The sequence below is a fragment of the Muntiacus reevesi genome, chromosome 18, assembly GCF_963930625.1.
Source record: "Muntiacus reevesi chromosome 18, mMunRee1.1, whole genome shotgun sequence".
Classification (NCBI taxonomy): Eukaryota; Metazoa; Chordata; class Mammalia; order Artiodactyla; family Cervidae; genus Muntiacus; species Muntiacus reevesi.
The window spans coordinates 19358621-19376119 of NC_089266.1; the positions used below are offsets into that span (position 1 = coordinate 19358621).

At 38.3% G+C, this 17499-nt stretch overlaps 1 protein-coding gene across 1 annotated transcript in view; it reads left to right on the plus strand.

The window, feature by feature from the left end:
- Positions 1-17499, plus strand: part of BRCA1 (BRCA1 DNA repair associated) — a 68188-nt gene that overhangs the window by 20925 nt on the left and 29764 nt on the right. Inside the window, exons 9-12 of the mRNA XM_065908767.1 lie at positions 789-865; positions 1791-1907; positions 5584-5672; positions 14970-15141. Coding sequence (XP_065764839.1) covers positions 789-865; positions 1791-1907; positions 5584-5672; positions 14970-15141 — 455 coding nt within the window. The remainder of the gene's footprint in view (positions 1-788; positions 866-1790; positions 1908-5583; positions 5673-14969; positions 15142-17499) is intronic.

The window sequence follows — 17499 nt, forward strand, 5'->3', positions numbered from 1 at the left end:
ACAGTAGAACTCTGCACAGACTTGCTTCCAGCAGATGGCTGTGCTCTGGCTTAGTTCCTTGTGTACAACAGTGTTGACTCAGTGGTGATTGTGGCTGCTGAAAACATTACTCAGTTTTCAATTTTTTCCTTCCACTGTTCCTTAATTCTGTCTGTAACTCAGACTTTGTCTACATCAATTAAACATAATTTGCAAGTAGCCCCAAAGTGGATTACTTGTTAAATTGCTTTCCTTAGGAATTATTGCATGACCCTAAGATCTGTGATGGCTTGTCTGAACTATGATAATGTCACTGTCAATGAGATTTTGTTTGCAAGTGACATTTTCCTGATCTACCGATTGGGAGAAAATAGTTTTTAGCTTGAAAAAAAGCCCAGAAGGCCGTGTTGCAAATATGTTCTTTGCATTCTAGTGGAATGTCTGTTCCATCCCAGTGCTCCCTTTGTTTAGGTAACTGTGCTTGTGTTTTCATTAATACACATTTTAGGTTTTGTTGGTTTTTTCTTTACTATCTTTTAATGATTATTCAACTGTCATTTAACTTTTGGTTCTTATTTGTATGTCCATAAAGCAATGTTCTATACTCCTGCTCTGATTTTTGTGTTCTGTCTTTGACCATTTCATTTTGACTAAAAGTTGCCAAAGGAAGGTGCTGATTTCAAAAAGTGAATCAAATCAATCAGCTTATCACAACCCTACCTAGCGGAGCTAAAATACTTGATTGTTTGACAACCCTGTGCACATATAAACTACTGTTTTTCACTAAGGCTTGTGTCTTTTCCGTACAGTGTGGGAGACCACGAATTGTTAGAAATCACCCCTCAAGGAACCAAGGCAGAGACCAATTTGAATCCTGCAAAAAAGGGTAATGGCAAGTCTTGTAACTCCATAGACACTAAAGAGAGAATAGGTAGATACAGTACTGTAATTGGAGTATTTTGAAGAACGATTCGGAATATTTTTATAATTTACAATATGTCTTGGCAGAGTTAGAATATGGTGCTTTCTCAGATGTCACAGTACAGCCTGATCTATTTGAATGGCACTAGACCAGTGTGGTTATACTAGTACCCTATGTGATTGGTTGTTGCCTTTTTACTTTCAGTTGCTGTGTTTGTATTTCATATTTTGCTTACTAGTACTCAGATACAGGGAGTATGAGTCTAAAGATAGAATGTTATATGTCTGATTCCCAAACTGCTATTTTTTTAATTGAAATATAGTTGATTTTACAACATTGTGTTGATTTCTGCAGCACAGCAGAGTGATTCAGTTATATATATATATATAAAATACACATTCTTTTTTTTTCCACGTTCTTTTCTATTATGGCTTATCACAGGATATTGAATATAGTTCCCTGTGCTATACAGTAAGACCTTATTCTTTATCTATTCTATATATGCTAGTTTGTATCTACTAACTACAAACTCCCCCTCCATCCCTCTTCCAACTCCCTTCCCTCTTAGCAACCACTTGTCTATTCTCTGTGTCTGTGAGTCTCAAACTGCTTTTAATTCACTGTTAGAGGTTAGGGAAATAGAAGGTGCGATTTATGAGTAGGGAGAATTCTGAAATTAAACTTTTAATTATTTTGAGCAGAAATAATGAGAATCTAGACAAATAGGAATTAAGCAAAAGAGTATGAGCTACATCTTCAGTATACTTGGTAGTCTGAGATGAGCCAGTTTCTTCATTACCCTCCAACCAAGTTACTAAGTTGTATTAAGTGCATATTGTTTTCATAATAATTCAGTCTTTAAGCACCTTGTTGTTGTTGTTTTTTCCAGCTGCTTGTGAGTTTTCTGAGAAGGACATAACAGATACTGAACATCATCAGTTCAGTATTAAAGATCTGATCACCACCCAGAAGCATACAACTGAGACACATCCAGAAAAGTATCAGGGTATTTCTGTTTCAAACTTTCACGTGGAGCCATGTGGCACAGATACTCATGCCAGCTCATTACAGCATGAGAACAGCAGTTTATTGCTCACTGAAAACAGACTGAATGTAGAAAAGGCTGAATTCTGTAATGAAAGCAAACAGCCTGTCTTAGGAAAGAGCCAACAGAGCAGATGGGCTGAAAGTAAGGGCACATGTAAGGATAGGCAGATTCCCAGCACTGGGAAAAAGATAGTTCTGAATGCTGATCCCCTGTACAGAAGAAAAGAACTGCATAAGCAGAAACCTGCATGCCCTAACAGTCCTGGAGATTCCCAAGATGTTCCTTGGGTAACCCTGAATAATAGCATACAGAAAGTTAATGAATGGTTTTCCAGAAGTGATGAAATATTAACTTCTGATGACTCATGCGATGGTGGGTCTGAATCAAATAATGAAGTAGCTGGTGCAGTGGAAATTCCAAATAAAGTTGATGGATATTCAGGTTCTTCAGAGAAAATCGACTTAATGGCGAGTGATCCTCATGGTGCTTTAATACATGAAAGAGTCCACTCCAAACCAGTAGAGAGTAATATTGAAGATAAAATATTTGGGAAAACCTATCGGAGAAAGTCAAGTCTCCCTAACTTCAGCCACGTAGCTGAAGATCTAATTTTAGGCGCGTTTACTGCAGAACCTCAGATAACACAAGAGCAGCCCCTCACAAATAAACTAAAGTGTAAAAGGAGAGGTACATCAGGCCTTCAGCCTGAGGATTTTATCAAGAAAGTCGATTTGACAATTGTTCCAAAGACTCCTGAAAAGATGATTGAGGGAACTGACCAAACAGAGCAGAAAGGTCATGGGATGAATATTACTAGTGATGGTCATGAGAATAAAACAAAACGTGATTATGTTCAGAAAGAGCAAAACGCTAACCCAACAGAATCGTTGGAAAAAGAATCTGTTTTCAGAACTAAGGCTGAACCTATAAGCATCAGTATAAGCAATATGGAACCAGAATTGAATATCCACAGTTCAAAAGCACCTAAGAATAGGCTGAAGAGGAAGTCCTCTACCAGGAAAATTCCTGAACTTGAACTAGTAGTCAGTAGAAACCCAAGTCCACCTAATCATACTGAACTACCAATTGATAGCTGTTCTAGCAGTGAAGAGATGAAGAAAAAACATTCTAGCCAAATGGCAGTCAGGCAGGGCCAAAAGCTTCAACACATGGGAGATAAAGAACCTATAGCTGGAGCCAAGAAGAGTAACAAAGCATATGAACAAATAAATAAAAGACTTGCTAGTGATGCCTTTCCAGAAATAAATTTAGCAAACACACCTGGTTATTTTACTAACTGTTCTAGTTCTAATAAACTTGAAGAGTTTGTTCATCCTAGCCTTCAAAGAGAGGAGAATCTAGGAACAATTCAAGTGTCAAATAGTACCAAAGACCCCAAAGATCTGATATTAAGAGGAGGAAAAGCTTTGCAAATTGAAAGATCTGTAGAGAGTACCAATATTTCCTTGGTTCCTGATACTGATTATAGCACTCAGGATAGTATCTCCTTACTGGAAGCTAACACCCCAGAGAAGGCAAAGACTGCACCAAATCCTTGTGTGAGTCTGTGTGCAGCAATCGAAAACCCCAAGGAACTTATCCATGGGGATTTTAAAGGTACCAAAAATGACACAGAGGGCTTTCAGGATCTACTGGGACATGACGTTAACTGCGTCATTCAGGAGACAAGCGAAGAAATGGAAGACAGTGAACTTGATACACAGTATTTGCAGAATACGTTCAAGGTTTCAAAGCGTCAGACATTTGCTCTGTTTTCAAATCCAGGAAATCCACAAAAGGAATGTACCACAGTCTTTGCCCACTCAGGGTCCTTAAGGGATCAAAGTCCAAGAGACCCCCTCAAATGCAGGCAAAAAGAAGACAGTCAGGGAAGGAATGAGTCTAAAAGCCAGCGTGTGCAGGCCATTTGTACAACAGTGCACTTTCCTGTGGCTGGTCAGAAAGATAGAACGCTGGATGACAATGCCAAATGTAGTGCAAAAGAAGTAACTAGGCTTTGTCAGTCATCACAGTTGAGAGGCCACAAAACTGAACTTGTTTTTGCAAATAAACATGGGATTTCAGAAAAAACATTTCTTATACCATCACTTTCTCCCATCAAGTCATCTGTTAAAACCGTATGTAAGAAAAGCCCATCAGAGAAGTTTGAGGAACCTGTAATGTCACCTGAAAGAATGCGGGGAAGTGAGAGCATCATTCAAAGTGCAGTGAGCACAGTCAGTCAAAATAACATTCAAGAAAGCACTTTTAAAGAAGTCAGCTCAAGCAGTGTTAATGAAGTAGGTTCCAGTACTAATGAAGTAGGCTCTAGTATTAATGAAGTAGGTTCCAGTGGTGAAAACATTCAAGCAGAACCAGGTAGAAACAGAGAACCTAAATTAAGAGCTTTACTCAAATTAGGTCTTATGCAACCTGAAGTCTATAAGCAAAGTCTTCCTGTAAGTAACTGTCACCATCCTGAAATAAAAAGGCAAGGAGAAAATGAGGACATGCTTCAGGCTGTTAAGGCAGATTTCTCCCCATGTCTAATTTCAGATAATCTCGAACAACCTATGGAAAGCTGTCATGCCTCTCAGGTTTGTTCTGAGACACCTGACAACTTGTTAAATGATGATGAAATAAAAGAAAATAGCCACTTTGCTGAAAGTGACATTAAGGAAAGATCTGCTGTTTTTAGTGAAAGTGTCCAAAAAGGAGAATTCAGAGGGAGCCCTGGCCCTTTCACCCATACACATTTGGCTCAGGATCACCAAAGAGGGGCTGGAAAACTGGAGTCAGAAGAGATTGTGTCTAGTGAGGATGAAGAGCTTCCCTGCTTCCAACAATTATTGTTTGGTAAAGTAACCAATACACTGTCTCCATCTACCGGACGTAACACTGTTGCCACTGAGGGTCTGTCTAAGGAAACAGAGGAGAACCTAGAATCATTGAAGAGTGGCTTAAATGACTGCAGTGGCCAGGTAACATCAGTCAAGGCGTCCCAGGAACATCACCTTAATGAGGAAGCGAGATGTTCTAGTAGCTTATTTTCCTCACAGTGCAGTGCAATGGAAGACTTGACCACTAATACAAACACCCAGGATCCTTTCTTGATGTTTGAGCATCCTTCCAAACAAGTGTATCAGTCTGAAAGCGAGGAATTTCTGAGTGACAAGGAATTGGTTTCAGATGATGAAGAAAGGGAAACCGGCTTGGAAGAAGATAGTTGCCAAGAAGAGCAGAGTGTGGATTCAGACTTAGGTATTGGAACCAAGTTTTTGTGTTTGCTCCCGTCTGTTTTGTAGAAATGAGCTAAATGTCTGTGCCTTTGGGGGAGCACATTTTACAGTTTCCAAGCACAGTGAAAGTAACTATTTCTTAAACTTTAAACATGTTCCTCCCAGGGTGCTTTTCCTTTAAAAAGTCCATTACCCAGCTAGAACATTTTTTTCTATTTGAATGAGATTTAATGCCCTAATTACTGGCAGACTTACATCTGGTTTTCATTATGATTTCTTAGAGGAAATCCATTTGGGTGTCCCCAAAGAGTACAATCATTTTGTGTGACATGAAAGTGAATTTTGTCCTGCCATCTTTTTTTTACATCTCAGTCTATTTTTTATTATCATTTAAGGTGAAGCAGCATCCAACCATGTGAGTGAAACAAGCCTCTCTGAAGACTCTGTGGGGCTGTCTTCTCAGAGTGATATCTTAACCACTCAGGTAAAAAGCACAAGGGGATGTGTGTGCAGTGTTCTTTGCATTCACTGCTATGCCTCCTGCCGTCTTACATTTGCTTACATCATCCCTTAGAATTAATGGTATAACAGATGTGTGTGGGATCTAGTCTCCTCAAATTGAATTGTAAATACCCAGATGGGATACATGCTACCTTCTGTCTCACACACACACACTTACCAGTTTGTTCACGGCACAACATTAAATACTGAAAATGAGAAAGTGAAACCTTTGAAACTCATTTGCCCTATAGCAAAAATGTATGTGAAAGCACTCCTGTATCAGACAGAGGGGTGTGTTTCTTCTCACTACCAATTGTTACCTACAGAGTTCTCTTCTTATTAGAGACTATCTAACCTCTCACTGTTTGATGAATATTTCTTTCTATTTTTTCTTTGTTAATCAGCTAGTTATTTGTTCTTTAGTGATGATAAGTCATATTTTTTTAAAAAAACATACACAATTTTACTTCCTGTACCTAGTGGTCAACATCCAATATTTTGGTTACATGTGAAGGGTGTAACAGCTTTGTCATATCTACAGCATTTGGTAACATAACCATTTCAGTGTTCCTGGCAGAATAGTCTCCTAGAAAAAAAAGCCTTCTCTACTGAAAATTGACATCATAGTCCTTACAGAACCTGGCTTTGTCTCCTAATTTTTATGTTATAGAAGTGGCACCAAACTTTTCAAGTTCTTATATTCAAAAATTCAGGCTCATCTCAGCTTATTTTTTTAGAGTACAAGCACAGTGGTTGCTGGTGTGATACTGAAGAGAGTTCTGTACCTGACTGTGTTACTTATTTGTGAACTATGATATACACATTCTTTATTTCTTTCCTCTATTTTATTTTTTTTTTATTTTGACTGCACTGGATTTTTGTTGTAGCATATAGGCTTAGTTGCCCTGCAACATGTGGGATCTTAGTTCCCAACCAGGGATCAAACCACAGAGTCTTCTGCCCCTGCACTGGAAGGCAGATTCTTAACCACTAGACTGCCAGGGGAGTCCCAATGCACATTCTTAAGGTGGAGATATCTGGACTACCTGGAATCATCCTGCCCTGACTTCTTTTTCTCACCAGATCTTAAATACATCTTCAGCTACTAGCAAGTGAATGACTTTTTTTTTTTCTGAACTTCCTGAAATGCCAGATTAGTTAAAACAGAAAAGCCATATAAAGTTATATATGTGCATCATAGAAAACCTAGAAAATACAAATAAAAATCATTCACGGAAGAACCTTGAAAACATCATTAAGTGAAATAAGCCAGGTACCAAAGGACAAATAGTGTATGATTCTATTTTTATGAGGGACCTAGAATAGTTAAATCCATAGAGACAGAAAGTGGAACTTGGGGGTGGGAGGAGGGGAAGTTGTCCTTTAATGGGCCCAGGGTTTCAATTTGGGATGGTGAAAAAGATTTGGAGATAGATACTGATGACGGTTGGACAACAATATGAAAATACTTTATGCCACTAAACTATATACTTAAGGATGGTATATTTTATCACAGTTTTAAAACTCACCCAAAGAGAATGGTTCGGTAAATTTTAACATTTTTCTCTGGAAGCATACACAAAAGATAGGTAATAGAAGTTGCCTTCAGGTGGGGAAATAGATGATTAACAGAAGGAGAAAGCCTTATTTTTCTCTGAATATCCTTTTTTGTCTTGAATTTTATATCATGCCCTTGTATTAGTTATTTTTAAAATTAAATTCTGTGAGTTAAAAATCATTACTATTAACTTATTGGCATATATTCTTCCACTCTTCCTATTGTACACAAGGGTATGTGTTGTGTGTATACCTTATTGTTAAAAATCATTCAGTTATATATTTCAATTTAAAAGTTTTAAAAAAATAATTGAGTTAATACTCTACATACTTATATTGTTTTTTTTAATTAATTTATTTTAATTGGAGGCTAATTACTTTACAGTATTGTGATGGTTTTTGCCATACATTGACATGAATCAGCCATGGGTGTACATGCGTCCCCCATCCTGAACCCCCCTCCCACCTCCCTCCCCAACCCATCCCTTTGGGTTGTCCAATTGCACTGACTTTGAGTGCCTTGTTTCATGCATCAAACTTAGACTGGTCATCTATTTCACAAATGGTAATATATATGTTTCAATGCTATTCTCTCAAAACATCCCACCCTCGCCTTCTCCCACAGAGTCCAAAAGTCTGTTCTTTATTATATCTGTGTCTCTTTTACTGTCTCACATATAGGGTCATCATTACCATCTTTCTAAATTTCATATATATGCGTTAATAAAATATATTGGTGCTTCTTCTTTCTGACTTACTTCACTCTCTATAATAGGCTCCAGTTTCATCCACCTCATTAAAACTGATTCAAATGCGTTCTTTTTAATAGCTAAGTAATATTCCATTGTGTATATATACCACAACTTTCTTATCCATTCGTCTGCCAATGGACATCTAGGTTGCTTCTATGTCCTAGCTATTGTAAACAAATATTGTTAGGTGCGGCGATGAACATTGGGGTACACGTCTCTTTCAGTTCTGGTTTCCTCAGTGTGTATGCCCAGCAGTGGCATTGCTGGGTGGTCTGGCAGTTCTATTTCCAGTTTTTTAAGGAATCTCCACACTGTTCTCCAGAGTGGCTATACTAGTTTGCATTCCCACCAACAGTGTAAGAGGGTTCCCTTTTCTCCACACCCTCTCCAGCATTTATTGTTTGAGACTTTTTGATAGCAGCCATTCTGACCGGTGTGAGGTGGTACCACATTGTGGTTTTGATTTGCATTTCTCTGATAATGAGTGATGTTGAGCATCTTTTCATATGTTTGTTAGCCATTTGTATGTCTTCTTGGGAGAAATGTCTGTTTAGTTCTTTGGCCCATTTTTTGATTGGGTTGACAATCAGTTTGATTGGGTTGACAATTATTTTTCTGGTATTGAGCTGCATGAGCTGCTTGTATATTTTTTAGATTAATTCTTTGTCAGTTGCTTCATTTGCTATTATTTTCTCTCATTCTGAAGGCTGTCTTTTCACCTTGCTTATTCATTGTGCAAAAGCTCTTAAGTTTAATTAGGTCCCATTTGTTTATTTTTGTTTTTATTTTCACTACTTTGGGAGGTGGGTCATAGAGGATCTTGCTGTGGTTTATGTCAGTGTTTTGCCTATGTTTTCCTCTAGGAGTTTTATAGTTTCTGGTCTTGCATTTAAATCTTTAATCCATTTTGAATTTATTTTTGTGTATGGTGTTAAAAAGTGTTCTAGTTTCATATCTTTTACAGGTGGTTGACCAGTTTTCTCAGCACCACTTGTTAAAGAGATTGCTTTTTCTGCATTGTATATTTTTGCCTCCTTTGTCAAAGATAAGATGTCCATAGATGCGTGGATTTATATCTGGGCTTTCTATTTTGTTCCACTGATCTATATTTCTGTCTTTGTGCCAGTACCATACTGTCTTGATGATTGTAGCTTTGTAGTATTGTCTGAAGTTAGGCAGGTTGATTCTTCCAGTTCCATTCTTCTTTCTCGAGATTGCTTTGGCTATTCCCTACAAGTTTTGAAATTATTTGTTCTAGTTCTGTGAAAAATACTAGTAGCTTGATAGGGATTGCATTGAATCTATAGATTGCTTTGAATAGTATACTCATTTTCACTATATTGATTCTTCCAATCCATGAACATGGTATATTTCTCCATCTATTTGTGTCATCTTTAATTTCTTTCATCAGTGTCTTATAGTTTCCTATATATAGGTCTTTTGTTTATTTAGGTAGATTTATTCCTAAGTATTTTATTCTTTTTGTTGCAATAGTGAGTGGGATTATTTCCTTAATTTCTCTTTCTGTTTTTTCATTGTTAGTGTATAGGAATGCAAGGAATTTCTGTGTATTAATTTTATATCCTGCAACTTTACTATATTCATTGATTAGCTCTAGTAATTTTCTGGTGGTGTCTTAGGGTTTTCTATGTAGAGGATCATGTCTTCTCCAAACAGTGAGAGTTTTACTTCTGCTTTTCTAACCTGGATTCTTTTTGTTTCTTTTTCTTCTCTGATTGCTATGGCTAAGACTTCCAAAACTATGTTGAATAGTAATAGTGAGAGTGGGCACCCTTGTCTCGTTCCTGACTTTAGGGGAAATGCTTTCAGTTTTTCGCCATTGAGGCTAATGTTTGCTGTGGGTTTATCATATATGGCTTTTATTATCTTAGGTATGTTCCTTCTATGCCTGCTTTCTGGAGAGCTTTTATCATAAATGGGTGTTGGATTTTGTCAAAGACTTTCTCTGCATCTACTGAGATAATCGTATGGTTTTTATCTTTCAGTTTGTTAATGTGGTGTCGCACATTGACTGATTTGTGAATATTGAAGAATCCCTGGGATAAAGCCCACTTGGTTATGATGTATGATCTTTATAATATGTTGTTGGGATCTGTTTGCTAGAATTTTGTCGAGGATTTTTGCATCTGTGTTCATCAATGATATGGCCTATAGTTTTCTTTTTTTGTGGCATCTTTGTCGGGTTTTGGTATTAGTGTGATAGTGGCCTCATAGAATGAGTTTGGGAATTTACCTTCCTCTGCAATTTTCTGGAAGAGTTTGAGTAGGATAGGTGTTAACTCTTCTCTAAATTTTTGGTAGAATTCACCTGTGAAGTCATCTGGTCCTAGACTTTTGTTTGTTGGAAGATGTTTTATTCAATTTCTGTGCTTGTGATGGGTCTGTTAAGATTTTCTATTTCTTCCTGGTTCAGTTTTGGAAGGTTATACTTTTCTAAGAACTCCTCCATTTCTTCCAAATTGTCCATTTAATTGGCATATAGTTGCTGATATTAGTCTCTTATGATCCTTTGTATTTCTGTGTTGCCTGTGTGATTTCTCCCTTTTCATTTCTAATTTTATTGATTTGGCTCTTCTACCTTTTTTTCTTGATGAGTCTGGCTAATGGTTTGCCTATTTTATTTATCTTCTCAAAGAACCAGCTTTTAGTTTTGTTGATTTTTGCTATAGTCTCCTTTGTTTCTTTTTCATTTATTTCTGCTCTGATTTTTATGATTTCTTTCCTTCTACTAACCCTGAGGTTCTTCATTTCTTCTTTTTCTAGTTGCTATAGGTATAAAGTTAGGTTATTTATTTGATTTTTCTCTTGTTTCTTGAGGTAAGCTTGTATTGCTATGAACGTTCCCCATAGCACTGCTTTTACTGAATCCCATAGGTTTGGAGTTGTCATGTTTTCATTTGTTTCTGTGCATATTTTTATTTCCTTTTTTATTTCTTCTGTGATTTGTTGGTTATTCAGAAGCATGTTGTTTAGCCTTCATATGTTTGTATTTTTAGCAGTTTTTTCCCTGTAGTTGACCTCTAATCTTACTGCATTGTGACCAGAGAAAAGATGCTTGAAATTATTTCAATTTTTTTTTAAATTTACTAAGGCCTTATATTGTTTTTACTATGTCACTAAATTTTCTTCAGTGAAAATTTGAATTGAGAGTTGAATATGAGGGTTTCAGGGCAAGATAACACAGTTTGCTATCATGTACAGCACTGTAGTCTTATTGTGATAACTAAATAATTTGCCCATATCCCCAATGACTTCCTTAGTATGGAATTTTGGTGTTTGACACATGTTATTAATTCTTCTTTAGAAAGACTGAACCAAGCTGTGCTCTTCCAGCCCTGGTAATAATTGGTAGCTCCCATTTTCCTATACCTTGGCCAGCACTGGGTAGTATCAAGTTTTAAACTTCTAAGTCTTGGCATTGCTCTGAGGACTGTAGGTATCTACAGTCTTGTAGGCTTGTCTTACCTTGCCTATTTTCTACATGGAGCAAATCCCTCTAGGATTGAAGCCTTCTGGAGTCAGACCACTGCCTGTTCTCTCCCTGAACTGTCGCCAATATTCTCCACTTCTGCAGGATTGCCACAGTGACTTAATTCATGAAAGGATTTAGGAGGCCTTTTCTTTTTTTATCTTTTTTGTCCATGCTCTGTGGCTTGCAGGATCTTAGTTCCCCAACTGGGGATCTAACCTGTGCCTGCTGCAGTGCGAGCATAGTCTTAACCACTGGACCACAAAGGAATTCCCTAGGAAGCCTTTTCTCTGTTTGCAAGTCCTATGATCTTTTCTGGGTGTGGGTTTGGGGCTCTGTCAACATGGCTTTCACCTTTTTATACTTTGTGTTTTAGAGTTGTGTCTGGTTTCTGATTCCATCTGCTTTAGCCATATTGTGGAATATATGACATTCAATAAACTATCTCCTTATTTTCTATATTTCTGATCTTACTTCTAGAGATGTATCTATTTGTTCAAGATTCATTTTGTAAAGTGTTTTTATCAAGCATCTACCCAAAATAGAGCCAAAGTCAGATTTCAGGGCTAATTTAAATTTAGAGTAGTGCCAACAAGCAAAATGATTGAAGTGGGATCTTTTCCTAAAGTCTGTTTATACAGAACTGGGGAGACATATTTAGGGGATAAATGCTAATTCAGTATCATCAGTGTCTGTTCTTTATCAAAGACTGATTAACTAAATTCATTAATTCATGTCTGCATTAAACACTTACTAACTGCTTACTGTCTGCTGGGTGTTTTGAATACAAGAATGCTTAAGGAAGAATTCTTCCCACCTCGGAGAGTCAGGTATTACACTTTGGTATACTAATACATCAGAAATATAAATGAAGTAGACTGAGGAATTATCAGGAATTACATCTTCCTGATAGGAGATGTATTATTAGTGGGGACTTCCAAAGGAGATATTCAAGCTGGACCTTAAAAGATGAAGAAAAAATTTTTTTCCAGGTGGGAAGAGAAGGGAGGCATTAAATTGAGACAAAGACACAGAAGCATGAAATGCTCAGGAAGCACAAAATTGTGACTGAAAAGTAGGGCATATGTGGTGGTTTGGGGAGAAATAAGAGGTAAGATCAGAGTATGAAGGCCTATTTTGAATGCTGTACTTAGGAATTTATCATGAGAGCAGTAACAAGTAATAGTTATATAGTATTCGGAAAGTGTTAACTTACTATCTGAGCAGTGGCAAACTACTAAGCTCCTAATTAGAAAAGAAGAGATCTGATAAACATGGCTTTTAGGGAACCTTAGCTGTAGTGAAAGTAGAGATCAGAGTAGCAGAGTAGAAATAGATAAGAAAAGTAGGACTAATTCAAGAAACAATTCTAATCAGGAAAACTTGGTAACCAATTTGGGTTTAGTCTGCCAAATGTATCTGGCCAGTTGCCTATAGCGGAATTTGTCTAAGCTATGAAGTAATTGCTTTGGAAAAACCTAAAGGAAAGTTATCTACCTTTATTATCCCATTACTGTTAATATTTTCTGATTTTCTAACCTATTTAATGGCCATAGAAGTTAGAGGTGATGACCATGACAGTAGTGACCAATAGAGCTCCTGAACCTCATCTGATATCTGCGATTTTATCCCAGATTACTGTGGTGAGCCCTTGACTAGGATCCAATCAGTGATGGAACTACTCAGAGGCACCACGTGGTGGCAATGGTGCTGCTGTGGACACTCTGGCAGCACGGCAGTCTCAGGGTAGCAGTAGAAGCCTTTGTGGAGCAGGGAATGCATTTACCAGTCATAAAAATCTCCTAAAAACTGAATTCAGTGTAGCGGGAGAAAGTAGATGACTTGTTTTTAGTAGAAGGCAAAGTCATTTGCAAGGATCTGAAGAAGAAACAGGGTGAAGCAATTTGTATTTCCCCAGGGTTTGCTGGCAGCCATACACGCTCCTTCTAAAAGTAATGAAGAAATGTACATTTTGTGACTTCCCTGGTGGTACAGTAGATAAGAATCCACCTGCCAGTGAAGGGTTTGATCCCTGGCCCTGGAAGATTACACATGCCACACAGCTGCTGAGCCCATGCTCTAGAGCTCACGAGCCACAACTAACCGAGCCCACACACTGCAACTACAGGAGCCCATGTGCCCTAGAGCCCATGCTCTGCAACAAGAGAAGCCACGGCACTGAGAAGCCTGTACACTGAAACTAAAAAAAGCCCTCACGTAGCAAGGAAGACCCCACTCAACCAAAAATAAATTTAAAAAATTTTTTAAATAGAAAATAAACATATATTTTGGAGAGCGCTTTACCTGATACTTTGCTAATCAAAAACCTTAGACTAAGCAGGTTTCTTCTTCATCTGGAGAAATAAACATCAGGAGCCCCATAAGCAACAGGAGCCTGTTATCTTCAATTGAAAACAGCAACACCTTGCAATTTCCAAGTGCTCTTTCTGTGGGCCCCTTTCTTCTAGCAGGTTCTTGGCGATGGATCTCTAGATACCCTGTCACTGTCTAGAATGGCAGCACCATGAGAGCTGTATCCCCAGCCTGTGACAATGCCTAGCACATAATATGTGGTCAGCAAATAGTTAAATGAACAAATAGATAAGTTAATGAGTTAACTCTGTGCTCTTCCTGCTAGAGATAAATGTTCAAAGAATCCCCGAAAAGGAAGAGACCTCACAAGCCAGAAATCAGACATTTTTATATGGACTAACTCTTATGCTAATTTTTTTTCTCTTAAACAGTACTCTTTATTTTTACACAAGGCAGTATAAAATGAGGTAGTTCTTCAAAGTGTGACTTGGAACTCAAAAATCCACCCTGAGTGTGAAAGAGCCAACTCTTTATGACCCCATGAACTGTAGCCCTCCAATCTCCTCTGTTCATGGGATTTCCCAGGCAAGAATACTGAAATGGGTTGCCATTTCCTTCTCCAGTCACGCTAACTGTAAATACCAAAAGTATTTAATTAAGTACGTTAATTATTTCTTCACTCCCTAGCATTAAAAGAAAATAACTAACTTCAAAAGACCATCACCATTGGGAATTTCCTGATGATTCAATGGTTAAGACTCTAAGCTTCCACTGCAGGGGGCATGGGTTCGATTCCTGGTTAAGGAACTAAGATCTTGCATGCCCTGCAGCATGCCAAATAATTAAAAATTTTTTTACAAAAGACATCACGGTTGGGCCTTCCCTGGCAGTCCAGTGGTTAAGACTCTGCGCTTTCACTGGTAGGAGATACTTAAGAGGGTTTGAGGAATTTTTCTTCCTCCTCTAACATTGTTTTGAAATAATTTCATGGGCATTAATTGTGTGAATATGGTCAAATTAAAAGGTGTTCAGCCAGAACTCATAATTCCATACGAGGTGATTTCAGTTCCCATGCTAAAATTAATTGGTTTGACATATTCTTGCTTTCTGGCAAGTTTCTATTGTAAAAGCATATGACTTTCTTGGTTTCGTTTTCTCATGTCTGCAGCAGAGGGATACCATGCAAGATAACCTACTAAAGCTCCAGCAGGAAATGGCCGAGCTGGAAGCTGTGTTAGAGCAGCACGGGAGCCAGCCTTCCCACAGCTCTGCTTCCCTCACAGCTGATTCTCGTGGCCCAGAGCACCTGCTAAATCCAGAGCAAAACACATCAGAAAGAGGTTTGTAATACTGGCCAATCTTTGTTACCTTAAGCAAAATTCTTCCCTCTCTAAGCCTTTATCTCTTTCTGCAAGGTACGAACCCAGCACCAATATTTTATGGTCTTTGCTCAGCATGTATTTGCTGAGTCACGTGGTGGGAAATCTTAGAGCCTTACTTGTAGTTCCTGCTTACAACTAATTTGCCATTTAGAGGGACCAAGAGTGTCAGTAAGTGTTGCTCTCTGACTACCCACAGTAAGAAAATGCCATGGGGGTGCCCACAGGGCCATAAATGTCATGGGGCAGGCTGGAAATAGGTGACCCCATCATTTTAGAAAGCTTACTAAAAACCACTCAGACTTCTAACACTGGTGTCAGATCACAAAACTCTACTTAATGTACTTTTCGGTTTATAGAGAGAGATGTCTGTACATACTTCATGAGCTTTCCAGTTGGCTCAAGGGTAAAGAATCTATCTGCCAATGCAGGAGACAAAAGAGATGCAGGTTTGATCCCTGGGTAGGAAAGATCCCCTGGAGAAGGAGATGGCAATCCACTCCAGTATGCTTGCCTGGGAAATCCCCTAGGCAGAGGAACCTTGCAGGCTGCAGTCCATGGGGTCGCAAGAGTTGAACTGCACCTTGATCCACAGAAAGCCCAATTATGCAGTAAAGACAAGTGCTTTATAACGGCATGACTATTATCACCAAGACAAGAGGAGGCATTTGGAGTAACCAGGCAGGTGGAGTTCTGAGCTGGAAGAAGTGAGCACCGACCTGAGGAATAACCTCACATAAATGAAAGTGAGATGAAAGTTTGCATTTTAATTGGAAAAGGCCTGTGAAAGACAACATATCAGTCGTTGTTCTAAATAGGGGCAAATATGTAGACACACAGATAAAATGCCAGACACAGGCCTGGGTTCTGGGGAGAGCTGGTGCTTAGGAACTGGCAGGTGTGGTGGGCCCTCCCACAATGCTCTTCACAGCTATCTCAGTGATAGCTGGCTAACTAACTTAGTGTTAAAGTCCCTTCTTCATTGCTCCTTTCATCAGTGCTACAGGGGCTGAAGGGCCTTCATTTGAGTCTTTCTAGGAACTCTACTCTAAATTATTCAGTATAGTGGCCTTGATTCTAGAGTGTGCCTTGCAGTGTTTTTATGTTCAGAAACAGTAGCCCATGCATGAGAAGCTAGGAACTCTGTTGCTATGGCAGTGGTTCAAAATGTATTTCCTTAAATACGTTCTTTATAACTTTGTCTTCATTTAGTTCATCTCCCAGATAATGGAGCCCAAAATCTCAAACCCATCACAGTTCTCTTTGGTGCTCCCACCATCTTTAGTCTAAAAACAGATGACTTTCAGTTTTAATGCACCAGATATAAAATGTTACTGTCTGGCTTTGAATATATCTGTAAATTTGTTATCTCATCTTTGTGGGGAGGGTTTTTATTTTTTCTTGAAGATCTATACACACAATGTCTGTGGGGTTTTTTTTTTTCAAATTTGCTATAGTTTTATATATTCTGTTTGAATTTGACAAACTCTGAAAATTTCTTCCAAATCTCTATATAAAACATTTTTCTTTAGAGAAACCTTTTGTTCTATCCTTCGTAATAAACGTATTCATTGGTCTGCTTTCTCATGAAATTATAACATCCTCAGAAGGTAGTGGGTAAGTGTTGAGAGGAAGGGAGGAGAGGATTATGAGAAGTTCCCCATTAAAAAAAAAAGTTCCAACTCCACAGGGAGTGTCTGCCATGACCACTTTTATTTGTATAACTTGAATATATTCATGTTGTTCAAAATGCTGAAATGCTACTTCTCAGGATCACCCATAACTGCAGTATTTTTTAATTGTGATTTTTAAGTCAGATTTTTCCAGTTCCATTTTACACTGTTAGACTGTTACTTTTTTTTATACCCCTTATTAACTTTTAACAATATCTAATTTGTCTTGCATATTGTTTAGAGTTCCTTATTACCTCCCACTAGAATATAAGATCCATGTGGGCAGAGAACCCTTATACCTGTGCCTGGAACACAGTAGGTATTCAATAAATATATATTTTTTAATATATTTATTTATTTGGATGTGTTGGGTCTTAGTTTCAGCAACAAAGTTGTGGCACACAGGCTTTCTAGTTATGGCTCATGGGCTGGCTTCCCGGCAGCGTGTAGGACCTTAGTTCCCCGACTAGGGATTGAACCTATGTCCCCCTTCGTTGTAAGGTGGATTCTCAGCCACTGGAGCACCAGGGAAGTCCCGTGAATGAATATTTTAATTCACTTGATTAAAACTCTGAAGCCCAGGGACTTCTCTGGTGATCCAGTGGCTAAGACTGTACACTCCCAAAACAGGGGACCTGGGTTCAAT